Source organism: Trichechus manatus, unplaced genomic scaffold, assembly GCF_000243295.1.
Source record: "Trichechus manatus latirostris isolate Lorelei unplaced genomic scaffold, TriManLat1.0 scaffold00067, whole genome shotgun sequence".
NCBI classification, from domain to species: domain Eukaryota; kingdom Metazoa; phylum Chordata; class Mammalia; order Sirenia; family Trichechidae; genus Trichechus; species Trichechus manatus.
The window spans coordinates 11,000,558-11,023,793 of NW_004444003.1; the positions used below are offsets into that span (position 1 = coordinate 11,000,558).

A 23,236-nucleotide genomic window follows, 5' to 3' on the forward strand; every position below is an offset into this window, starting at 1 on the left:
TACCCTTTATTTCTTTTTCTAGCCTAATTGCTCTGGCTAGGACCTCTAGCACAATGTTGAATAAGAGTGGTGATAAAGGGCATTCTTGTCTGTTTCCCACCCTCAAGGGGAATGCTTTCAAAGTCTCTCCATTTAGGATGATGTTGGCTGTTGGCTTTGTATAAATGCCCTTAATTATATTGAGGAGTTTTCCTTCTGTTCCTATTTTGTTGAGAGTTTTTATCATGAATGGGTGTTGGACTTTGTCAAATGCCTTTTCTGCATCGATTGATAAGATTATTTGGTTCTTGTCTTTTGTTTTATTAGTGTGATGGATTACATTGATTGTTTTTCTAGTGTTGAACCATCCCTTCATACCTGGCATAAATCCCACTTCATCATGGTGGATTATTTTTTTGATATATTGCTGAATTTTATTGGCTAGAATTTTGTTCAGGATTTTTGCATCAATGTTCATGAGGGATATTGGTGTGTAATTTTCTTCTTTTGTGGTGTGTTTACCTGGTTTTGTTGTGGCTGTAATTTTAATGGAAGCAGATCTCCAGGCCTTTCTTGTGCTGTGCCCCTTGTGGGTTCAAACCACCAACCTTTAGGCTGGTAGTTGAGTGCAAACCATTTGCCCCACCCAGGGATCTTCTTTATTTATGTATAGCCGATTTAAATCTCTGACCACCACTGCAAGGTAAGTATCAGTGTGCTTACTTTACAAATGAGAACCATGGAAGTGCAACTGGGTAATTCAGGTGTCCAAGCTAGTATGTAGAGCCTGGATTAGAACCCAGGTGTGCTGGACGCCAAAGGTGTGGCTCTAAATGACTTTTCTAAATAGCAAGTCACTGTCATATTTATGATTCAGTTTAATTAGTTTGAATGCAATTTTTGTTTGTAGACAGCTCCTGACAGACAGTGAGTGCTCAGTACATGCTTGTTGTAGTTAAAACACCTGTTGTGGTGAAACATTTGTAATTCACTGAATTAAGTATTCAGCCCTCTGAATTGGGAATATCTGGATTTTTAATTTCCTATAATTTCTCACTCAGAAACGAATCTTTACATTTGGGAAAGTAACTCTTTAAAAAGTAAAGTTAGCCCTTGTTCACTGCTAATGGGAAAGAAATAAGTTCTGATACATGCTACAACATGGATGAACCTTGCAAACACTACGTTGAGTGAAATAAGTCAGACACAAAAGGACAAATATCATATGATCCCACTTATATGAAATATCCAGAATAGGCAAATACATAGAGACCAAAGTTTATTAGTGGTTACCAGGTGTGGACTGGAGAGGGGAATGGGGAATTAATTGCTTAATGGGTACTGAGTTTCTGTTTAGGGGTGATGAAAAAGCTTTGGAAATAGTAGTGATGGCTGCACAACATGTTGAATTTAATTAATGTCACTGAATTATACTTAAAAATGGTTAAAATGGCAAATTTATTGTTATTTATATTTTACCACATACACATGTGTACACACACACACACACACACACACACACACACACACACAAAACCAGTAAAAGATTACGTGAGCACCAGGCCACTCAATAATGTCTCCCTTATGTGCATAGATGTGATTGTAGAAATGGAATTGTAAAGCTGAGTGGGGAAGGAAGATATGGTGGGAGAGATTCCAGAAATTTGCTCACTCCCAAACCAGCCATATCTTGTTTCTTGGGGGAAAGGAAGGGTGGGGGAATCCTGAGAGTTGGATGGTGAGTGAATTGACTTCATGCTCCTCACTAGCACTTTTCCCAAAGCTTTGGATGCTCAGACTTAAATCTTGCTTAATGTGCTGTCAGACTTCCAGTTGGGAATCTCAGCAAGGTTTCTTTATCCAAGGAACAGCATGGTCTTTTTAGCAAGGGAGACCATGGGTTAGAGACTTGAGGTTTTTTTTTTCCTCTGAGTCCTAAACCCTCTCATTATTTACCCACAAGTAAAGTTCACCTCTGTTGCTTTTCAAGGGTGAAGAAAGAGACAAGGTCAGTTGCCTAAGGCTAGTTGCTTTCTTAAAAAAAATCTGTCTGATAATCGTTTGAAATTTTAACCCAAATATAACATGTCTTCTTTTATTACTGAAGTTATGGGCACCTAAATTGCAAATGTTAATAGTTGTACAACCCATGGCTACATTACTCCAAAGGAAGAAAAATTTTGTGCTGTAGAGTCAATTCCAATTCATGGTGACCCCATGTGTGTCAGAGTGGAACTGTGCTCTGTAGGGTTTTCAGTGGTTAATTTTTCAGAAGTAAATCACCAGGCCTTTCTTCCAAGACACCTCTGAGTGGATTCAAACCTCCAACTTTTTGGTTAGCAGCCAAATGTGTTAACCGTTTCTATCACCCAGGGAATCTGCAGGCAATATAAGATTACTCAAATGGGAGTATTCCCAGACTAACTGTTCTTGGCCCAGATGATAAATGGCATTTCCAGTGGCTTTCCAAACTCTAGCCCTTGGTTTTGTTTCCTAGAGTGGATTTGTGAGGTAACTGACTCTAACACTCTGGGTGCTGGTTTCAGGATTTTAGAACTTTCTCAGAAGAATGGGGCAACTGGAGGTAAATTCTTAGTGCAGTTCCCTCTAGAAACTCATGACTCCAGTCAGTTGAAGGTGTTTGGCTGAGATGAGCCTAAGTGCAGTGTTGTTTGACTCTGTTGTGGGACACAGGGCCACAGACCCAGTGATAGAGCGCCAAAGGAAGAGCAGGGATTATGAATCCTTCCTTTATATCTCTCTTTCGGTCATCCTGAGTTATTAAAGCATCCATACCAAAAGGTAGTGTATATATTCTGTGTATTCAGAATATGTTTCACCATGTGTAGAATTAGGCTTTGCTCCTCTCCTTCGTTCCCATACTCTTTCCAGGGCTCTTGGAATGTTTTAAGGATTATTCTCTTCTCTTTCCATCATGATCCAACACTATGATAAAACCAAAAAACCAAACCCATTGCTGTCGAGTTGATCCCGACTCATGATGACCCCATGTGTTACAGAGTAGAACTGTTTCATCAGCTTTTCTTGGCTGTAATCTTTATGGAAGCAGATTGCCAGGACTTCTCTTTCATAGCCTCACTGGATGAGTTCGAACCGCCAACCCTTCTGTTACTAGCTGAGCACAAACCATTTACGCCACCCAGGGTCCTTAGTGGTATGATAGATCCTGAGAAAAGCAGGATCTCTATTATTCAAATTATAAACATTTAAGTGGCACCTGATATTTTTTACCTATAGTTGGAATGATTGATGATGGTCAGGGGTGGATTAATCAGTAAGCAAAGTATGCATGGGCTTACATTAAGCAAGGTATGCATGGGCTTACTTGTGTTTAGTACTAATCTGTATATACAATTTCACATGGGTTTCACACATCTTGAGGGGCACTACAGATTAGTACGTAAACACAAGTAAGCCCATGCGGACCTTGCTTATTGGGTAATCCTTCCCTGATGATTGGGTAGATGCTGAAAGTCTAAACTCTACAGCCCTGATAGTGTTATTGCTACATTCTTTGTGGAAAGGAAATTGTTACCTACCCTTCTGGTAGTGGATTCTGCTTGATATGTAAGTTAAAGAGGCAGTGGCAGATCTGTGAAGCTGAATTATTTTTTCAGCATAGTTCTTGTATTGAATCTGATTCTTTTAAAATTTCTCCTTCATTTTCATCCTACTCTAATAAATATCCTACAGAACTAGTTCTAGCCATACCTCCATCATAAAGCCTTTTGTGATCACCCAAGACCATAATGAATTCTTTTGCCATTTACTTTGTAACTTATTAAAATTTTCTTGTCTATTCAGTTTTCACAACTTTTATTTCATTTTAAGTTATTTTATTTTAAATTAGATCCTTTTATTTTAAGTAAGGTCCTTGATGGCAGGATTGTGGCCTATTTTTCTCAATAAATATTGGGGCTTGGACTTCTGCTCTCATACTGGAGATACAAGCTCAGACCAGTAGTACCAAAGAATCCTATTTGAACCATGTTTTAAGTCTATGATTTGGAGCCCTAAACAAGTGTATGGAAGCTCTAAGATTAGTATTATGATAGTCCTTGCCATTGAGCTGGAAGTCAGTTACATGTCCGCTCCCAAACCCCTACCCCAGGCTCTTATAAGGCAATGGGAAACCACTCAAGCAAGAAAAACAATCAGGAATTCCTAACGGAAAACGATGATAGCACTGGTGTCATTTCCATTTCCAGGAATGGCACCAGAAATCCGTGTGAACCAGGATGTTTTGATTCTGGTTCAATCTGAAGTTTAAACTTGTACTGAAGTGTAGCCATAATGATCCCTTGAGACATCAGATAGTAGATAGTCATCTCAAAAAATGAAAATCTAGCTTCTCTTGTTCTCCTTAAAGCTTATTTTTTAATGAAAACCTATTTTACAAAGGAAGAAGCTTCCAAAGAAAATACTTTAGATCAATCAGAGAACATAATACCTGAGAGGGGCTGGGCTTTCCTTGTGACTATAGTTATTTAAGTGATCCCAGCCAAGTCCACAGTTTTAGGGAGGGAAAGGTCTGAAATGAACCTGCAGAACCGGCAAAGAACTTGCCCAGGGTGCTTATTGCGGCTTTCTGTGTGACAGCCCCACATACATCTGATCTCATTTTAGGGACCAGAAGCCAGTATCCCCCTAGTAATTGTTTGGTTCTCATTAGGAGTCTAGGTGGACGTCAGCCAAAATGCAGTACTATTTCTTTCTCTTCCATGTTCTGTAGAAGAGGCGGCTCTATAATGGCTTACAATGAGAATTTATTATAGTATATATTTTGGGGGGATCAGGGAGAGGATCTGGGTTAAAACAGTTTCAGTTATACTTTTATTTTTCGAAATGGAAATATCTTTCATCTTTTTTTTCTATTATGGAAGTAGTACATGCTAATTTGTCGATAAGTTGAAGCAATACAGACAGGTTTAAAGAAAAAGAATTCTACTACTGAAATGTAACAACCGTTCACATTTTGGTATACATTCCACACACACAAACACTTATACTTACTTACAGAGAGGGATCATGTTAAATATGCTGTTTTGTTACCTGATTTAATCACTTAAAAATATGTTGTGAATAGATCAGTCAGGATAGGCTAAGTTATGCTGTGATAACAAACAACCTCCATATCTCATTGTCTTAAATGACAAGTTTTTATTTCTTGTTTATACAATTTGTCCATCTTGGGTTGGCAGCAGGATAACTGTGAACTTTGTGGTTTCTTGGGAATTTGGGCTGATGGAGCAGCTACCATCTCAACATTGCTGAATACTGTGCCAGAGAGAAAAGGGCATTGAGGAGGATCTCGCACCTGTAATCAAATACTTGGCCTAGAAGTGACAAATGTTACGTACATTCATAACTCATTGGCCAGAACTAGTCAAATGGCCCCACCTACCCACAAGGGCACTAGGAAGTACCATCCTCCTGGCAGAGAGCTAGAAAAATATGTGGTAAACAGCATTAAAGTTCAGTAAAATGGACGTTTATTGATATCAGTAAATATGGATCTACATCATCATTTTCGATAGCTATATTCTAATATGGGGCCCTGGTGGTGCAGTGGCTAAGTGTTCAGCTGTTAACCAAAAGGTCAGCAGTTCGAATATACCAGCCACTCCTTGGAAACCTTATGGGGCAGTTCTACCCTCTCCTATAGTCGCTGTGAGTTAGAATCTACTCAGTGGCAACGGGTTTGGTTTTTTTGGTTGGTATTCTAATTAATTGATCTAATTAATTAATTCTAATTTTGCCTCCCTTAGAATACTTTTCTGTAAATTGACTTTCTTAATTAAAAGATATACATACTAGTGGGAATGTAAAATGGTATGGCCACTTTGGAAAACATTTTGGAAGTTTCTTAAAAAGTTAAATTTACCATGTGACCCAGGAATTCAGCTCCTAGGTATCTGCCCAAGAGAAATATAAACATATGTCCAATACAAAGACTGACATGTGAATGTTCATGGGAGTTTAGCATTATTTATAATAGTCAAAAAGTAGAAAAACCCAGTTGTCCGTCAAGTCGTGAATGGATAAACAAAATGTGGTAGATACATATATATATATATACAGTGGAATATTGTTCAGCCATAAAAAGGAATGAAGTACTGATACATGCTACCACATGGATGAACCTTGAAAACATTATACTAATGGCCACAACTACCACAGCCTCCACCAGACTGAGTCCAGCACAACTAGATGATGCCCAGCTGCCACCACCAACCGCTCTGACAGGGATCACAATAGAAGGCCCCGGATAGAGCTGGAGAAAAATGTAGAACAAAATTCCAACTCACAAAAAAAGACCAAACTTACTGGTCTGATAGAGACTGGAGAAACCCTGAGAGTATGACCCCTGGGCACCCTTTTAACTCAGTACTGAAGTCACTCCTGAGGTTAACACTTATTAGACAGCCGCATAAAACAAAATGAGACTAATGGGGCATAACAGTCCAGGGGCAAGGACTAGAAGACAGAAGAGGACAGGAAAGCTGGTAATGGGAAACCCAAGGTCAAGAAGGGGAGAGTGTTGCCACATTGGGGGTTGACAACCAATGTCACAAAACAATATGTGTATTAATTATTTAATGAGAAACTGATATGCTCTGTAAACCTTCATTTAAAGCGCAATTAAAAAAAGAGACAGAAAAGGCAAATGTGTAGAGACCAAAGTTTATTGGTGGTTCCGGGGGCGGGGGGGCGGTTTAACAGTGATGGAAGAATTGTGTTGATTAAGCGTAGGGGGAAAAAAAAAGAAAACATTATGCTAAGGAAGCCAGACACAAAAGGCAGCATAGTGTGTAATTCCAATTACATGAAATGTCCAGAATAGGCAAATCTTAGAGATGGAAAGTAGATTAGTCATTGCCTAAGGCTGGGAGAGAGGGGGTGTCAGAAGGTGATTCTAAGGTATTCAGGGCTCCTTCTGTGAGTAATAAAAATGTTCAAAAATTGATTGTGGTGTTGATTGCACAACTGTGAATACTCGACAAAACATTAAATTGTACACTTCAAGTGAGCAGATTTTATTTTATGTAAATTAAACCTCATAAAGCTGTTTAAAAAGATGCATAACGTCTAGGCATATTTTTCAAGTTTTTAATATACATTGCAAATTGACTTCTAGAAAGGATGATTTATTATTCACAGCAATAGCAGTTTTCGCTTCGGTTATTAAACAGTGATTCGCCGTGAATAATGTTCAACTAAGGAGGCCTGGTGGCGCAGTGGTTAAGTGCGCAGCTGCTAATCAAAAGGTCGACAGTTCAAACCCACTAGCCACGCTGCAAGTGAGACTTGGCGATCTGCTCCCATAAAGATTCAGCTTAGGAAACCCTATGGGGCAGCTCTCCTCTGTCACATGGCATCACTATGAGTTGGAATTGACTTGACGGCAATGGGTTTGGTTGGTTTTGGATGTTCAGCAACCAGCTATGATTTTTAAATTAGCCCAGTGAAGCTGGTTAATTATTTTTTTATTTTTATTCATTTTTTATTATTTTTGTTTTTTGAAGCTACTTAATTATTAATGTAATTTAAAAAAAAAAGATTGTTTTATCACATTCCCATACTTCTCCCATGCATGTGGGAAAGTGTAACAAGTCATCCAGAAAAATACAATCAGAAAATTCAAAGTAAGTTTAGTTTTGCTTGAAAAGGTTCCTGGAGTTTTCAGGTGAGTAACTGAGCCTGTCAGAATAAGGTGAACACTTTTACTCCTTTTAATAGACACAGTAGCAAAGAGCTTAATTTCAAGCCCCAAGTAAAATGAAATAGAATGCAAATATTCAAATTATCTCTTTGTTCTTGTCATTTCATCCATGCTTCTCTAACAGATTTAAGAACACCCAAGTGACCAGGTAGTGTGACATTATGGGATAGGAAGTCAACCAGTTGTGAGAAGGACAAATTCTAATTCTGGCCTGGTAATTCCCTGATAAAAGGTCAAAACTACTTTTACAGGATGGATAGTCCTTTTTGTGAACTTGAATAGGTTTTAAACCCCTCAAATAACTCATTTAATAACGATCTCACAAGGATATTTCATGACTCTTCTCTTTACAGGTTGGACGCAGGGTCCCAAGACAAGTGAGGCTGTTGCAAAGGCTGGTATGTATACTCTTGGTACATCTCAAGAGCTGGTTTCCTCACTGTCCTGCTTCTTTTGAACCAGACACTCACTTTACTTATAGCTCCTCCAAAGCTTATAAAGTTGCTTGTAAAAGAATTCTAACATGAAGCTATAGTATAGCTAATTTTAAGGCGTTCTTTAAGTAGATTTTTCTTCTGGAAAGAACTGATTATTTCAGTAGGACTATAATGACAAACCCACCAGCTGCTCTGTGGAAGAAAGATGTGGGAGTCTGCTTCTGTAAAGATTACAGCCTTGGAAACCCTATGGGCAGTTCTAGTCTATTCTATAGGATTGCTGTGAGTCAGAGTTGACTCGATGCAGTGCGTCTGGTTTGCTTTGGTTTATAAAGACAAAGCATTTAAAAATGCTTTGCTGAATGGAGTTTCAAAGGCCTTCTTAAAAAACAAGGAAAAAAAAAAAAAAAAACAAGTAAATATAACCTTTACTTTTTTATGGCATTTTTACCCAGGAAGTAAAGGCTTTGTTGTGAAGTAAACAACACAAAGCAGCCAAAGAATTCACAATTATAGATTAAAGCCTCATGTGATGGGAATTGGGCAAGGCTCTCAACGCATGTGGGAAGCTAACGGATTGGAACGAGGGCTAATGTTCAGAAACACCAATAGCTTATTTAAAACTCTCTCATTTCTTCCTTTACTACTGTGTATGCAGTGAAATATCAGAATGCAGAGACATATCTTCAGGCTCTGTTGATAAGGATTCTCCAGTAGTTCCTCAAGAGGGAGGCATTTATCCAAGCCCTCCCTATATCTGGCTGGTGTTTGAATCAATTCCAGATTTCTTGTCATTACAGATGTCACAATCATCACCATCTTTGTTTCAACTGGGACTTTTAATATATTTCATTTGTTGGTAGGTTTTCTCTTCCGCCTTCATTCCCCAATCCTCCGAACCTGCCCCCTCATCTGCCAGTTAACCTAGTATTCATTCTTTTGTGTTTATCTCCATGTTCACAGACAAACATATATGTATATAAGTATGTCATGAATTGTAAAAGATCTGAGGTTTTACCCTACTTACAAGCTAACGAGTTAGTCTGTTTTGTGGATGCTGGCAGAAGACATGAGACTCCTGGGTCAGAGAAAAAGGACAGTTTATTACTCACAGCAATAGCAGTAGCCAGAATATCAGCATTTGTGCCATTCCTCTATTCCCAGTTCCCACATGGTGATGCAAAGAGAGCCAGGTGATTCCTATACTCACAGTTGGTTGCATTACAGGAGGGGAACCCCAAACTTAAGGAACATGAATATTTTATAATGAGCACTAAGCCTGCTTGACCTTTGTCACTGGATAGACATTATGTTTATTATACATAGTAGACATTATGTTTATTATACTGGACAGTAAAAATGACAACAAAAACTTGCCTTTTGCTCTAGAGGGAGACACCACCTCTGGCTTCCAAGACTGTTCACTATACAAACATTCTTAGAAAGATAGTTCAAAACAAAGACAGTCAGTGCTTCTGCTCACATGACATGCAAAAATATGAGAGACCCCTGGAGAATAAGCTACATATATATATACACATATTCATTCATTCATTCATTCAACAAATACTTTTTTAAGTGCCTGTTACCTGCCTGGCCCTGTTCTAGGCATTGAGGATATAGCAATGAATAAAACAGACCAGAAATAAATAAAATAAAAATCCTATCTTTTATAGAGGAGCAGAGTCCCTTTTAAAGTCTAAAGGGGAACAGAGATAGTCCAAAAAGACAAAGTAAATAAGTGAATTATAAGTATATCAGTCATCAAGAGGGTGATAAGTGCCAGTGGGAAAAATGACACAGTGGAGGAAGATAGGGGAACCTTGTGTACATTTGCATGTATGACGTTCTGATCATTATTTTAAAACATTGGAATTATATGATGACAGCTAATGTTTCTTAAGTGCTTGCTACATGCCAGGCGTTGTTTTAAGTGCTTTACAAATCTTAACTCAATTACCCTTATAACAGTTCTTGGAGACGTTTGACCGATGAGAAAACAGTTTCAGAGAGATAGAGCAACTTGCCCAAGATGACAGAGTAGGCAAGAGGTGGTAGAATCAGGATTTGAGTCTCAATAATCTGGCTTCTGATTCATGACTTTAACTAAAACAATAAACTGCTGTTTCAGTTATATACATTTTTCTATTCTTTTTTACTCCTGCTTAACAATACCTCACCTGGCATAGCTGTATTCATTTTTTTTAATGGCTGAATATTATTCCATGTTTTGCCACATCATAACTTGTTAAGCTTTCTACTACTGATGAACATTCTGTTTCCAGTTTTTTGCCCCTACAAATGCTGCAGCAATAAACTTTCTTGCTTATTCTAGTATGCTAGTGCTTTTAATTCTATTATCTAAATTTTCAGTAGGAGGATTGCTGGCTCAAAGGGCATATACATTTTTAATTTTGATAGATGTTATCAGAATACTCTCTGAATACTATTACTCTTAATACTATCTGTATTAATCCCCATTTCTGTCAACAATGATGAATACTTACATTCATGCCAGCAGTAAATATAATTACTATTCTCGATTTACCAGTCTCTTAGGTATAAAGTGATTGTTACTTTAATTTGCATTTACTTGACTATGAGTTTGGGCTTTTAAAATTCTTTTTTTTTTTTTGGCTATTCAGAGTCATTTATCTGTGAATTGTTTTTTCAGGTCTTTTCCCCATCTTTTATCATGTTTTTTTTTTATCCCCTAACTGTCCATTTGTTAGCCGTCTTTGTATGTTATAGATACCCTCTATCTTCTGAATTGGAAGATTTCCCCCCTCCTTAAATCTGTCATTTGCCTTATTAACTTTGTTTATGGTATATTTGCCATGTAAAAGTTTTAAGCTCCTACATAATAAATAACTTTCTCTTTTCCTTTATAGCCTCTGAGTTTTCATTGTTGGTCAAAGAATTTCTTGACTCCCTTGGCCTAGACAGTTTATATAATCTCTTGGAGTTTCTTATAGAATCTTTAAAGTATTATTTTTATGTGTTGTACATTTTTAAGGAGCCCTGGTGGCGTAGTGGTTAAAGAACTCGGCTGTTAGCCAAAAGGTTAGTGGTTTGAACCCACCAGCTGCTCCGTGGGAGAAAGATGTGGCAGTCTGCTTCCGTAAAGGTTACGGCCTTGGAAACTCTATGGGGCAGTTCTACTCTGTCCTGTAGGGTCGCTATGAGTCAGAATCGACTTGACAGTAGTGGGTTTTGGTTTTGGTTTGTACGTTTTTAACATGAAGTTTTACTTGCCTATCCAACTGGTCCCAGAATGATCTTTCCAGCAGTAGACCTGATGTCTCACCCTCTTCTTCGAATGTCTTCAGTGACTCACCATCATCTGCAGGATAAACTCAAGGGCATATATAAGGCCCTGCATGCTCTGCCTCCTGCCTGCTTCTGCTAGTTGTTTTATTCTAGTCTAACAATCACCCTTTGATTCCTCTTGTATTTTGTGCCCTAGCCATAATATCACACTAACTGAAGTTCTCTGAATGTTCTGTACTTAATGAGCAGATTTTGGAAGCCAACAGCTGGTGTTCTCCAACCACTGCCAGCTCATGGACCATAGGGACTTCCTTGATTTTATTCTGAATTAATTAGATACCATTCTTATGAAGCTCTCTGGCATCACAAAAAGAAAAATGTTTATATTTTGAAAAGTGGGGGTAGGTAATAATTGCATTTCATATTTCTTCCCTTCTAAACATAATGAAATGTCACTAAGTAGAATGCATTACCGCAAGTGGGTGATTCAGAGTTGATGCTATCACCCGTCTATAAACCAAAAAAATCAAACCTGTTGCCATCAAGTCAATTCCAACTCAGAGCGACTCTATAGGACAGAGTAGAACTGCCCCACAGGGTTTCCAAGAGGTGGCTGGCGGATTCAAACTACTGACCTTTTGGTTAGCAGCCGTAGCTCTTAACCACTATAGAGGGGTAAAATTATTTTCCTAAGATGGCAAATACAGTACTCACTCAGGGCAGTGTCCTTGTCCTGAAGTTTCTACTTCTTGTGATACCAACATGGGCTGTGTTGTTTTTTCAAAAATAAAAGGCAATAAGGTTTAGTAAAGAGCTTTGGACCAGGAGTCACCAGCTGCCAAGCTACAGCCTTCTCTGTAAAATGAGGGAGCCTGAATTAGATTATTTCTGAGGTTCTCTGCCACCTCCAAAGTAATTTATTCTAATGGTCACTAAAGTATTATTATACCAGAATAAAACAGCAAAAGGTTAATCTTCTGGGAAGAGGAATTGAGGCCTGAGTTCTGGCAAATGCCACCTGACACATTCCTCAGTTACATTTCCAGATGGCATCTTGGGTGATTCAGGACATCCTCTGGGTGGCTTGATTTTAAGTGACTCACGAGTCATACATAAACCTTTGGTCCCTTGAGCAGCTAATTAAGACACTCCCTGCCTCAAACTGCTTTTGCATCTGTTTAGCCTTTGTAGGAAAATAATGAAGAAATTATGTTATGTCACAGGAAGATTTGTTTTTGCCCCCATTTTTCCAGTTGACACTCCAAAATGAAATAACTCATTAAATAAATGTAGAAAGCAGGTTGGATTTTCAAGAACTGTGCACTGGGAAAAATTGAAGCCACTCTTACATCCTTTCTTTTATGACAAATGTTCACAAACCTCTCCCACTCAAAGTTCTGTGCTTGGCTTTTAGTGTTGTTTACTTCCTGACTATTTTACCTACTTGTCCAATATACCTCTCAATATGTATTCTCCTTTCTAATTAAACTGGTCTATCCATTGTTCCAGGAATGTACTAGGTTCATTCCAGGGCTTCAAACCGCTTTGAACCAGTTCAGTCATGGCTGATGAAGCAAAACTGTAACAGACATGAATTGTTAACAATTTGGGTGATCCAGAACAATAATCAGAACAGGAAGAATTACGGGTCAAACCCCTGGAATATGAGACTTGGAAGAGATTTAGTGAGCCCTTTCAGGAGCCTGATGCATGAGATGGGATTATTGGCAGGACTGTGGAGAGAGACACACATTCAAAGCTGTGCGATAGGCTGCCATCTTTGAGTAGGGCACTGCTGTTTCCAACTCTGCTCAAAATCCTACAGGCAAGAGATTTGGTTCCTGTGCAATGCGTACACTGTCCTTGTTTTCTAAGAGGGAGATTAAGTTTCTAGCTGGGCTTTGACCTGTAATTTTTCCCATTCCAGTTCATCCAAATTTAACAATTTGGGTCTGTTACAGTGTTGCTTCCTCGGCCATGAGTGAACTGGGCAGAACTGGTTCAAAGCCCTGGTTCATTCCAACATCCATATCTTTTGTGTTATTAGAATGTTCTTTTTGTTCTCTTTCACCATATACAAATTCTACATCTGTTTTAAAACCTTTTCTTTTATAGACCTCACTGATTTCTCTTCTAAACTATGGAAACTCTTATAGTCAATAGGTAATTAAGTGTTTATATTGTCCTGTGTCTTCCTATATTGGTTTATATATGTTGTACTTTTTCCTCAAGTTGAAGTACCTTGAGAGAAAGAACTGTGTGTTCTATTTATTCCCAATCCTTCAAAGTTTAGTCTATAGTAGTGCTTAACAAATATTGATTGATTACCATTTCCTTTTTTAGGAAATATATTTTTCTTTAATTGATCAAGATTCAGAAAATTCAATTTCATAAATATTATTTAAATATTATTTTATTGTATTTTCAGTGGAAGTGTACATAGCATAACAAGTTCTCATTCAACAATTTCTATATATACTGTTCAGTGATATTGGTTACATTCTTCATATTGTATCAACATTCTAATTATTTTCCATTCTAGTTGTTCCATTCCCATTAGTCTCAGAGACCACAACTTCCTCACCTATGCTTTAGGGTATTTGTTCACCGTTTAGTCTCACATAGGTGGTTTTTTAAAAGGGCACAGTACTTACGAGTGATAGTCATTGCTTTATGGGCTAACTTGCTATTTAGCTAAAAGGTGACTTGAGGGGATAATTTCAGTTCCAGGTTTAAAAAATATCTCAGGGTAATAGTCTCAGGGATTCCTCTTATCTCAGTGGGTCCAGTAAGTCTGGATTTTTTGAAAGTTTTAAGTTCTGTTCTATATTTTTCTGCCTTTTCTATCAGGATCCATCTGTTGAGGTCCTGAGCAGAATGTTTGGTATTGGTAGGTGGGCACCATCTAGTTCTTCTGATCTCAGGGTAGAAGAGGCCATGGTTCATGTAGACAATTAGTCCTGTAGACTGGTTCCTTCACTGAGTCTTGGGTTTCCTTCATTCTCTTTTGCTGCAGACAAGTAGAGACCAATAGTTGTATCTTAGCTGGCTGTTTGCTAGCTTTTAAGACCCCAGACGCTACTCACTGGACTAGGATGTAGAACATAAACTTTATCAACTATATTATGCCAATTAACCACATTGTCCCATGAGACTATGACCCTAAGTCTTCAAACCCAGAAAACAGATCCTGTGAGGTGATTGGTTTTGTCTAAGAAGTATAATTTTCTGTGACCCTTATTTGTTTCATTGTATATATGTGTGTATATATATATATGTATGTATGTATACATAAGTATATATGTATATACATATATATATATTTACACACATTTATGTGCATACACATAAACACACACATGTATTTTAGTTGTTGTTTTTGCAAAGTTATATATAACATAACATTTACCTAAACATCCTCTTTTGTGTGTGTATGTACAACCTAGTGGCATCAGTTATCTTGGTTAAGCTGTGCTCATGTCCCTCGTACTCAGTACTACCCTTTTCATCACCATAAGTTAAAAGTAACTACTCTCTATAGAATGAATCCCCCTCCACACCCCCACCTCCACCCTTGGTAACCACCAATGAACATTGGACTCTCTCTATATAGCTGTACTTGTCATTTTATAAAAGTGAGATCATCTAATTTTTGTCCTTTTATAATTGACTTATTTTGCTCAGCATAATGTCCTCTAGGTTCATCCATGTTCCAAGATATTTCAAAAACTCATCATTTTTATTGCTGCATAGTATTCCATTGTATGTATGTACATTTTGTTTATCCATTCATCTGTTGATGGGCACTTAAGCTGTCCATAAATATTTTCTGAGTTTTACTCTGTTCTAAGAGAGGGTTGCACAATGGTTAAGTGCTCAAGCATGTGGCTGCTAACAAAAAAGTTGGTGGTTCACACCTACCCAGCGGCTCCTCAGGAGAAAGACCTGGTGATCTACTCCTATAAAGATTACAGCCTAGAAAACCCTATAGGGAAGTTTTATTCTGTCATATGGGGTCTCTATGAGTTGTAATTGACTTGACAGCACCTAACAACAACAAGAGATGTCAGAGAAAAAAAAAACAACAACAGTAATAAGTCATGGTCCCTGTCTTCCTTGTGTTTACAATCTAGTAGGTCTGGTGTGCAAGATGCGTAAGGAGGAATAGATTTGTACATAACTGATTCTAATATATTATAGACAAGACTACTGTAACAGAGAGGCAAGGGCTATGGCCTGTAAGTAATAACAGAGGCTCCTATGGGAAAATAGTAACTGAGTAGAAGCAGTAAAACTAAAATAGTCTCTTGAATCTTTTCTCAGCCTGTCACTTGGGCCCATAAACTATGCTTCATATTCTTGATGTAATATTTTGGAAAATTCTGCTACATCTATAATCTTAATTTAAAGCAAAAGAAGATACTGTAAGAGTTAAACTAAGTATTTTGTCACGTGTCTTCTAATTTTCACACTTTGAGTTCAATGAAATCTTATGTCATAAATAAGAACAAATCAACATGACATCAAAAATAGTCTCAAATGTACCAAATGAAGAAGAGATTTTATTTTTTTAAATAGTTCTAGGCAAGGACTGTCTACTGAAAGAGCTAAACTTTCATTTGGAATGCTGTACAGCTAGAGCTGTAAACTTCTGTTATCTAAGATGTAAACTTAAATAATAAGCCCTCCCCCCCCCGCCAATACTCTACTTTTATACAAAAGAGTTAAGTGATAAGTTGATAGGAAGAATTTTTGGAAAATGTCAGAATATGACAAGGGACAGAATGGATTCAGCTGCAGAGGCATATCTAATGTATGGCAGGGATGGCATGTGCCCTGGGTGCCCTGAAGGGGGAGCTGCTGAGCAGTTTCTATTAACCATCACTATTTCCATTACTAGCTGTGAGACATCATGTAGTGCCATAATGTGTTAAGTAAAAGTTTAACAAGTGTGACTTGTATTTTTGAGCTGATATTATGGTAAAGTTATCTAAAAGATGGGTGTCAGATGTTTGGACAGGGGCGCAATTTCAGTGCTGGCCATAGGCGCTATTTTCTATAGATATACCTCTGGCTTAATGTCCCATGCCTTGAGTTGAATAGATGATAACAGTGGTTCACAAGTGAGTTCTGAATGATCAACAAAGACTGAATTACATTTAGTGTAGTTTTGGAGTTGTATATTTTACTGCTTGTCTAACAACGATCAGTGTGGAAGGCCTTGGGCAACCAGGTTGTCTCTGGAATCCTTTTATGAAAGAAAATCCCGTATGTCAGTAACCTAAGACTTCTGGCTGGATTTTACACAGGTAAAGTGAGGGAAGACTACAACCTTCAGTATGGATTACACTTCAACATAAAGAAAACAGAAATCCTCGCAACTGAACCAATAAGCAACATCATGATATATGGAGAAAATATTTAAGTTATCAATGATTTCATTTTATTTGGATCCACAGTCAATGCCCATGGAAGCAGCAATCAAGAAATCAAATGATATATTGCATTGGACAAATCTGCTGCAAAAAAGTCTTTAAAGTGTTAAAAAGCAAAGATGTCACTTTGATGACTAAGTGCTCCTGAACCAAGCCATGGTATTTTTAATCACCTCATACGCATGTGAAAGCTGGACAATGAATAAAAAAGACTTAAGAAGAACTGATGCATTTAAATTATGGTGTGGCGAAGAATATTGACTATACCATGGACTCCTAGAAGAACAAACAAATCTGTCTTGGAAGAAGTACAGCCAGAATGCTCCTTAGAAGCAGAGATGGTGAGACTTTGTCTCACTTACTTTGGACATGTTATTAAGAGGGACAAGTCTCTGGAGAAGTACATTACGCTTGGTAAAGTAGAGAATCAATGAAAAAGAGGAAGACCCTCAATGAGATGGATTGACACAGTGGCTTCTACAATGGGCTCAAACATAGGAAAGATTGTGAGGATGGCGCAGGACTGGGCAGTGTTTCGTTCTATTGTACCTAGGGTCGCTATGAGTCACAACCGACTCAATGACACCTAACAACAACAAACTGAGGGAATGAACTTGAAAGTCTTTTTTTTCCTTATAGTTTTTCCTTATAATTGATACTGTAATCTCTTCCAGAAAGATTTCAAAGGCATTTCTAATATGCAGAAATCTAGTTTACAAAACAAAACAAAGTGTGTAGAGACCAGAAATAGCATAGAGTTTGAAATAACTAATAGGAATATGTTTAAACATTGGTAATTTAGGAAGCACATCTATCAGTTGGTTGTACTGTGGTGGCTTTTGTGTTGCTGTGATACTGGAAGCTTTGCCACCAGTATTTCAAACACCAGCAGGGTCACCCTTGGTGGACAGGTTTCGGTGGAGCTTCCAGACTAAGACAGACTAGGAAGAAGGACCTAGCAGTCTACTTCTGAAAAAGTTGGCCAGTGAAAACCTTATGAATAGCAGCAGAACGGTGTCTGATATAGTGCCAGAAGACGAGCCTCTCAGCTTGGAAGGCACTCAAAATACCTCCTCAAAGTAGACTCAACCGTAATGATGTGGATGGAGTCAAGCTTTTGGGACCTTCATTTGCTGAGGTGGCATGACTCAGAATGAGAAGAAACAGCTGCAAATATCCATTAATAATAAGAACATAGAATGTTAGAAATATGAATCTAGGAAAATTGGAAGTTGTCAAAAATGAAATGGAACGCATAAAGATTGATATCCTAGGTATTAGTGAGCTGAAGTGGTCTGGTATTGGCCATTTTGAATAAGACAATCGTATGGTCTACTATGCTGGGAATGACAAATTGAAGAGGAACGGTGTCACGTTCATTGTCAAAAAGAACATTTTAAGATCCATCCTGAAGTATAACGTTGTCAGTGATACGATAATATCCATACGCCTACAAGGAAGACCAGTTAATACGACTATTATTCAAATTTACATACCAACCATTAATGCCAAAGATGAAGAAGTTGAAGGTTTTTACTAACTTCTGCAGTCTGAAATTGATCAAACATGCAGTGATAATTGCTGGTGATTGGAATGCTAAAGTTGGAAACTAAGACGAAGGATTGGTAGTTGGAAAATATGGCCTTGGTGATAGAAATGATGCTGGAGATTGCATGATAGAATTTTGCAAGACCAATGACATCTTTATTGCAAATACCTTTTTTCAACAACATAAATGGAGACTATACATGTGGACCTCATGGGATGGAAAATACAGGAATCAAGTCGACCACATGTATGGAGAAAGATGATGGAAAAGCTCAATATCATCAGTCTGAACAAGTCCAGGGGCCGACTGTGGAACAGACCATCAATTGCTTGTATGCAAGTTCAAGTTGAAGCTGAAGAAAAGTAAAACAAGTACGCAAGAGCCAAAATATGACCTTGAGTGTATCCCACCTGAATTTAGATACCCTCTCAAGAATAGATTTGGCTCATTGAACAATAATGACCAAAGACCAGACGAGTTGTGGGAAGACATCAAGGACATCATACATGAAGAAAGCAAAAGGTCATTAAAAAGACAGGAAAGAAAGAAAAGACCAAGATGGATGTCAGAAGAGACTCTGAAACTTACTCTTGAACTTAAAGTAGCTAAAGTGAATGGAAGAAATGATTAAGTAAAAGAGCTGAACAGAAGATTTTAAAGGACAGCTCAAGAAGACAAAGTAAAATATTATAATGATATGTGCAAAGACCTGGAGTTAGAAAACCAAAAGGGAAGAACACTCTTGGCATGAACTGAAGAAAAAATTGAAGCCTCAAGTTGCAATATTGAAGGACTCTACGGAGAAAATATTAAACAACGCAGGAAGCATCAAAAGAAGATAGAAGGAATGCACAGTCACTGGACCAAAAAGAATTGGTTGACATTCAGTCATTTCAAGAGGTAGCATATGATCGAGAACTGATGGTATTGAAGAAAGAACTCCAAGCTGCACTGAAGGCATTGGCAGAAAACCAGTTTCCACGAATTGACGGAATACTAATTGAAATGTTTCAACAAACTGATGCAACGCTGGAAGTACTCACTCATCTATGCCAACAAATTTGGAAGACAGCTGCTTGGCCAACCAATTGGAAGAGATCCATATTTGTGCCCATTCCAAAGAAAGGTGATTCAACAGAACGTGGAAATTATCGAACAATATCATTAATATTATATGCAAGTAAAATTTTGCTGAAGATCATTCAAAAGGTGTTGCAGCAGTACATTGACAAGGAACTGCCAGAAATTCAAGCTAGATTCAGAAGAGGACATGGAACCAGGGATATCATTGCTAATGTCAGATGGGTCTTGGCTGAAAGCAGAGAATACCAGAAAGATGTTTACCTGTGTTTTATTGACTATGCAAAGGCATTCGACTGTGTGGATCCTAACAAATTATGGATAACATTGCAAAGAATGGGAATTCCAGAACACTTAATTGTACTCATGCAGAAACTGTAAATAGACCAAGAGGCAGTTGTTTGAACAGAGCAAGGGACTACTACATGGTTTAAAATCAAGAAAGGTGTGCGTCAGGGTTGCATCCTTTCACCATACTTATTTAATCTGTATGCTGAGCAAATAGTCTGAGAAGCTGGACTATATGAAGAAGAGCGTGGCGTCAGGACTGGTGGAAGACTCATTAACAACCTGTGATGTGCAGATGACACAACTCTGCGTCCTGAAAGCAGAGAGAACTTGATGCACTTACTGATGAAGATCAAAGACTACAACCTTCAGTATGGATTACTCCTCAACATAAAACAAAAATCCTCACAACTGGACTAGTAACCAACATCATGATAAATGGAGAAAATATTGATGTTTTCAAGGATTTTATTTTACTTGGATCCACAATCAATGCCCATGGAAGCAGCAGTCAAGAAATCAAATGATGCATTGCATTGGGCAAATCTACTGCAAAAGAAGTCTTTAAAGTGTCAAAAAGGCAAAGATGTCACTTTCAGGACTACGGTGTGCCTGACTCAAGTCATGATATTTTCTGTTGCCTCGTATGCATGTGAAAGTTGGACAATGAATAAGGAAGACAGAAGAAGAATTGATGCATTCGAATTATGGTGTTGGCGAAGAATATTGAATATACCATGAACTGCAAGAAGAACGAACAAGTCTGTTTTGGAAGAAATATAGCCAGAGTGCTCCTTGGAAACGAGGATGGTGAGACTTCATCTCATATACTTTGGACATGTTGTCAGGAGGGACCAGTCCCTGGAGAAGGACATCATGCTTGGTAAAGTAGAGAATCAGTGAGAAAGAGGAAGACCCTCAATGAGATGGATTGACACAGTGACTGCAGCAATGGACTCAAGCATAACAATGATTGTGCGAATGGTGCAGGACTGGGCAGTGTTTCATTCTGTTGTACATAGGGTTGCTGTGAGTGGGAACCAACTGGACAGCACCTAACAACAACAATTTAGGAAGAAAATCTATTCCCAGAAACAACATAAACACTTTTTTTCACTTCATGGTTTTATTCACTTTAGCATTCCTTTTTTGAAAGATGATGATATATACATTTTAATTTAAAAAACCCTACAGGTTGTCATGCTTCTAAAATCATTATCATCATGATTCTCAACCTAATTCTCATTGTCTTTCCTGGAAAATATTAAATGTTTTTAGTGAGCTCATTTAACAGAAACATTTGGTATAACCACATATGGAATCCCTTTTTAATCCAAATCACTTCTAGGTAGAGGGACCGATTTTGGTATAAAGAGACTAGATTTTCATGAGAGAATATTCTACAATCTAGTTTTTCGGAATTTAGGAAAAGTTTCTTAAAACCCAAGTTAAAACATTTTCTAAGGTTTTATTTCTTATTTCTGGCTTTATCTTAGATTCATGGATCTCAGTAGAGGATATAATCGTAGTGATTTATTCAAGGCCTCTGAATTTACAGATGAAGAAATATATGAGGAGGGCCACTTCATCACATTACTTTAAAATAAAAAAAAAATAACCCATTGCCATCCAGTCGATGCCGACTCATAGTGACCCTATAGGACAGAGTAGAACTGCCCCACAGGGTTTCCAAGGTTTTAAATCTTTACAGAAGCAGACTGCCACATGTTTCTCCCATGGAGTGGCTAATCTTTCAGTTAGCAGCCAAGTGCTCAACCATTGTGCCACCGGGGCTCTCTTTACTTTAAAATAGTGGTTCTCAAATCTGAGCTTCCGAATCACTTGGAGGGTTTGTTAAAGCACAGATTGCTTGGCCACATCCCCTGAATTTCTGATTCTGTAAATTTGGAATGGGATCTGAGAATATACATTTCTACCAGGTTTCCAGGTAATACTGATGCTCCTGGTCTGGAGACCACACTTTGAGAATCATTGCTTTCAGATAATTCCTCCTCAGATCAAATCAAAGAGCTTCCTTTCCTCTTTTAGGTGAAAATCTTTCACATACTTTCAGATTTTCTTTTTTTCCAATTTGATCATTGCTTAATCTGAACTCTGTATGTTTATATCTTTCCAACTTTCTAAGGAAGGTACACGTTCTCCTAATTTTTTCCCTAAGCTCGTTCTCTTTTGCCTTTATCTTTCTGAGTTACCAAGAATGGAAGCTCAGCCACAAACTGTCAGAAAGATGAATAGTCCTTAGACGTCGCATCTAGCACCCCACCCATTATCTGGCTTCACTCATATGTTTGGCTATGATCCTTGCAGCTCACTGTCTTGTGGGTGTTTGAGTGTGTTCTCCGATATGCATTGTACTGAATAAATCTCAGCTCCACTTCTCTAATAGATCGTATAAATATCTCTTAAGCTTTTTATGGTTGACTGTGCAGAGCATGATTTGACTCAAACGTCTTAGGTAAATATTTGTTTAAATAGAATAACCCTCTATGGTAACTCCTTTGACACAGGGTTTATTATCATCTTTGTATATCACAGGAGCTATACACTTTGACATAAATTAATAAAGCTGGTAAGGGCTGAAATAAACATTGACCACGGAGGCCACAGTACCAGTGGAAGAGAGGAGAATCCTATCAGAGTAGCCCAGTTCCATTCAGTAATCATTTATTGAGAGCCTGCTATGTGCTAAAGACCATGCTGGGATTTGAGTACATGAAGATGAGTAACACATGTCGAGTAACTGTTGACAGGCAGCACAGTATAATGGTGAAAAGCGTGGACTTTGAAGCATGTCTTAGTTATCTAGTGCTAGTATAACAGAAATAACACAAGCGGGTGGCTTTAAGAAACAGAAATTTATTTTCTCACAGTTTAGGAGGCTAGAAGTGCAAATTCAGGGTGTCAGCTCTAGGGGAAGGCTTTCTCTCTCTGTCGGCTCTGGAAGAAGGTCCTTGTCTCTTCTGAGCTTCTGCTCCTGGGCAGTCTTCATGTGCTTGTCATCTCTCTTCTGTCTCTCCTTGCTAGCTTGTGATTAATCTCTTATATCTCAAAAGAGATTGACTCAAGGTACACTTTACACAAATCTTGTCTTATGAACATAACAAAGAAAACTCATTCCCAAATGGGATTATAACCCCATGCATAGAGGTTGAGATTTACAACACATATTTTGGGGGGATACAGTTCAATCCATAACATTCCAAAATTCATGTCCTTGCCACATGCAAAACACATTCACCCCATCACGTCATCCCAAATGTCTTAAGTCAACTCCAAGTCAAAAATCTAATCTTCTGAATCATCTAAATCAAATATGGGTGAGACCTTAGGTATATTCCATCCTGGGAAAAAATTACTCTTCATTTGTGAACCTGTGAAATCTACAATACAAGTTATCTTCTTCCAAAGTGCAATGGTAGAACAGGCACAAGAT

The 23,236-nt window shown here is 38.1% G+C and overlaps 1 protein-coding gene across 1 annotated transcript in view; it reads left to right on the forward strand.

Moving 5' to 3' along the window:
* ITIH5 (inter-alpha-trypsin inhibitor heavy chain 5) overlaps window positions 1–23,236 on the forward strand; it is a 115,960-nt gene that overhangs the window by 4,118 nt on the left and 88,606 nt on the right. Inside the window, exon 2 of the mRNA XM_004379733.2 lies at window positions 8,077–8,121. Coding sequence (XP_004379790.2) covers window positions 8,077–8,121 — 45 coding nt within the window. The remainder of the gene's footprint in view (window positions 1–8,076; window positions 8,122–23,236) is intronic.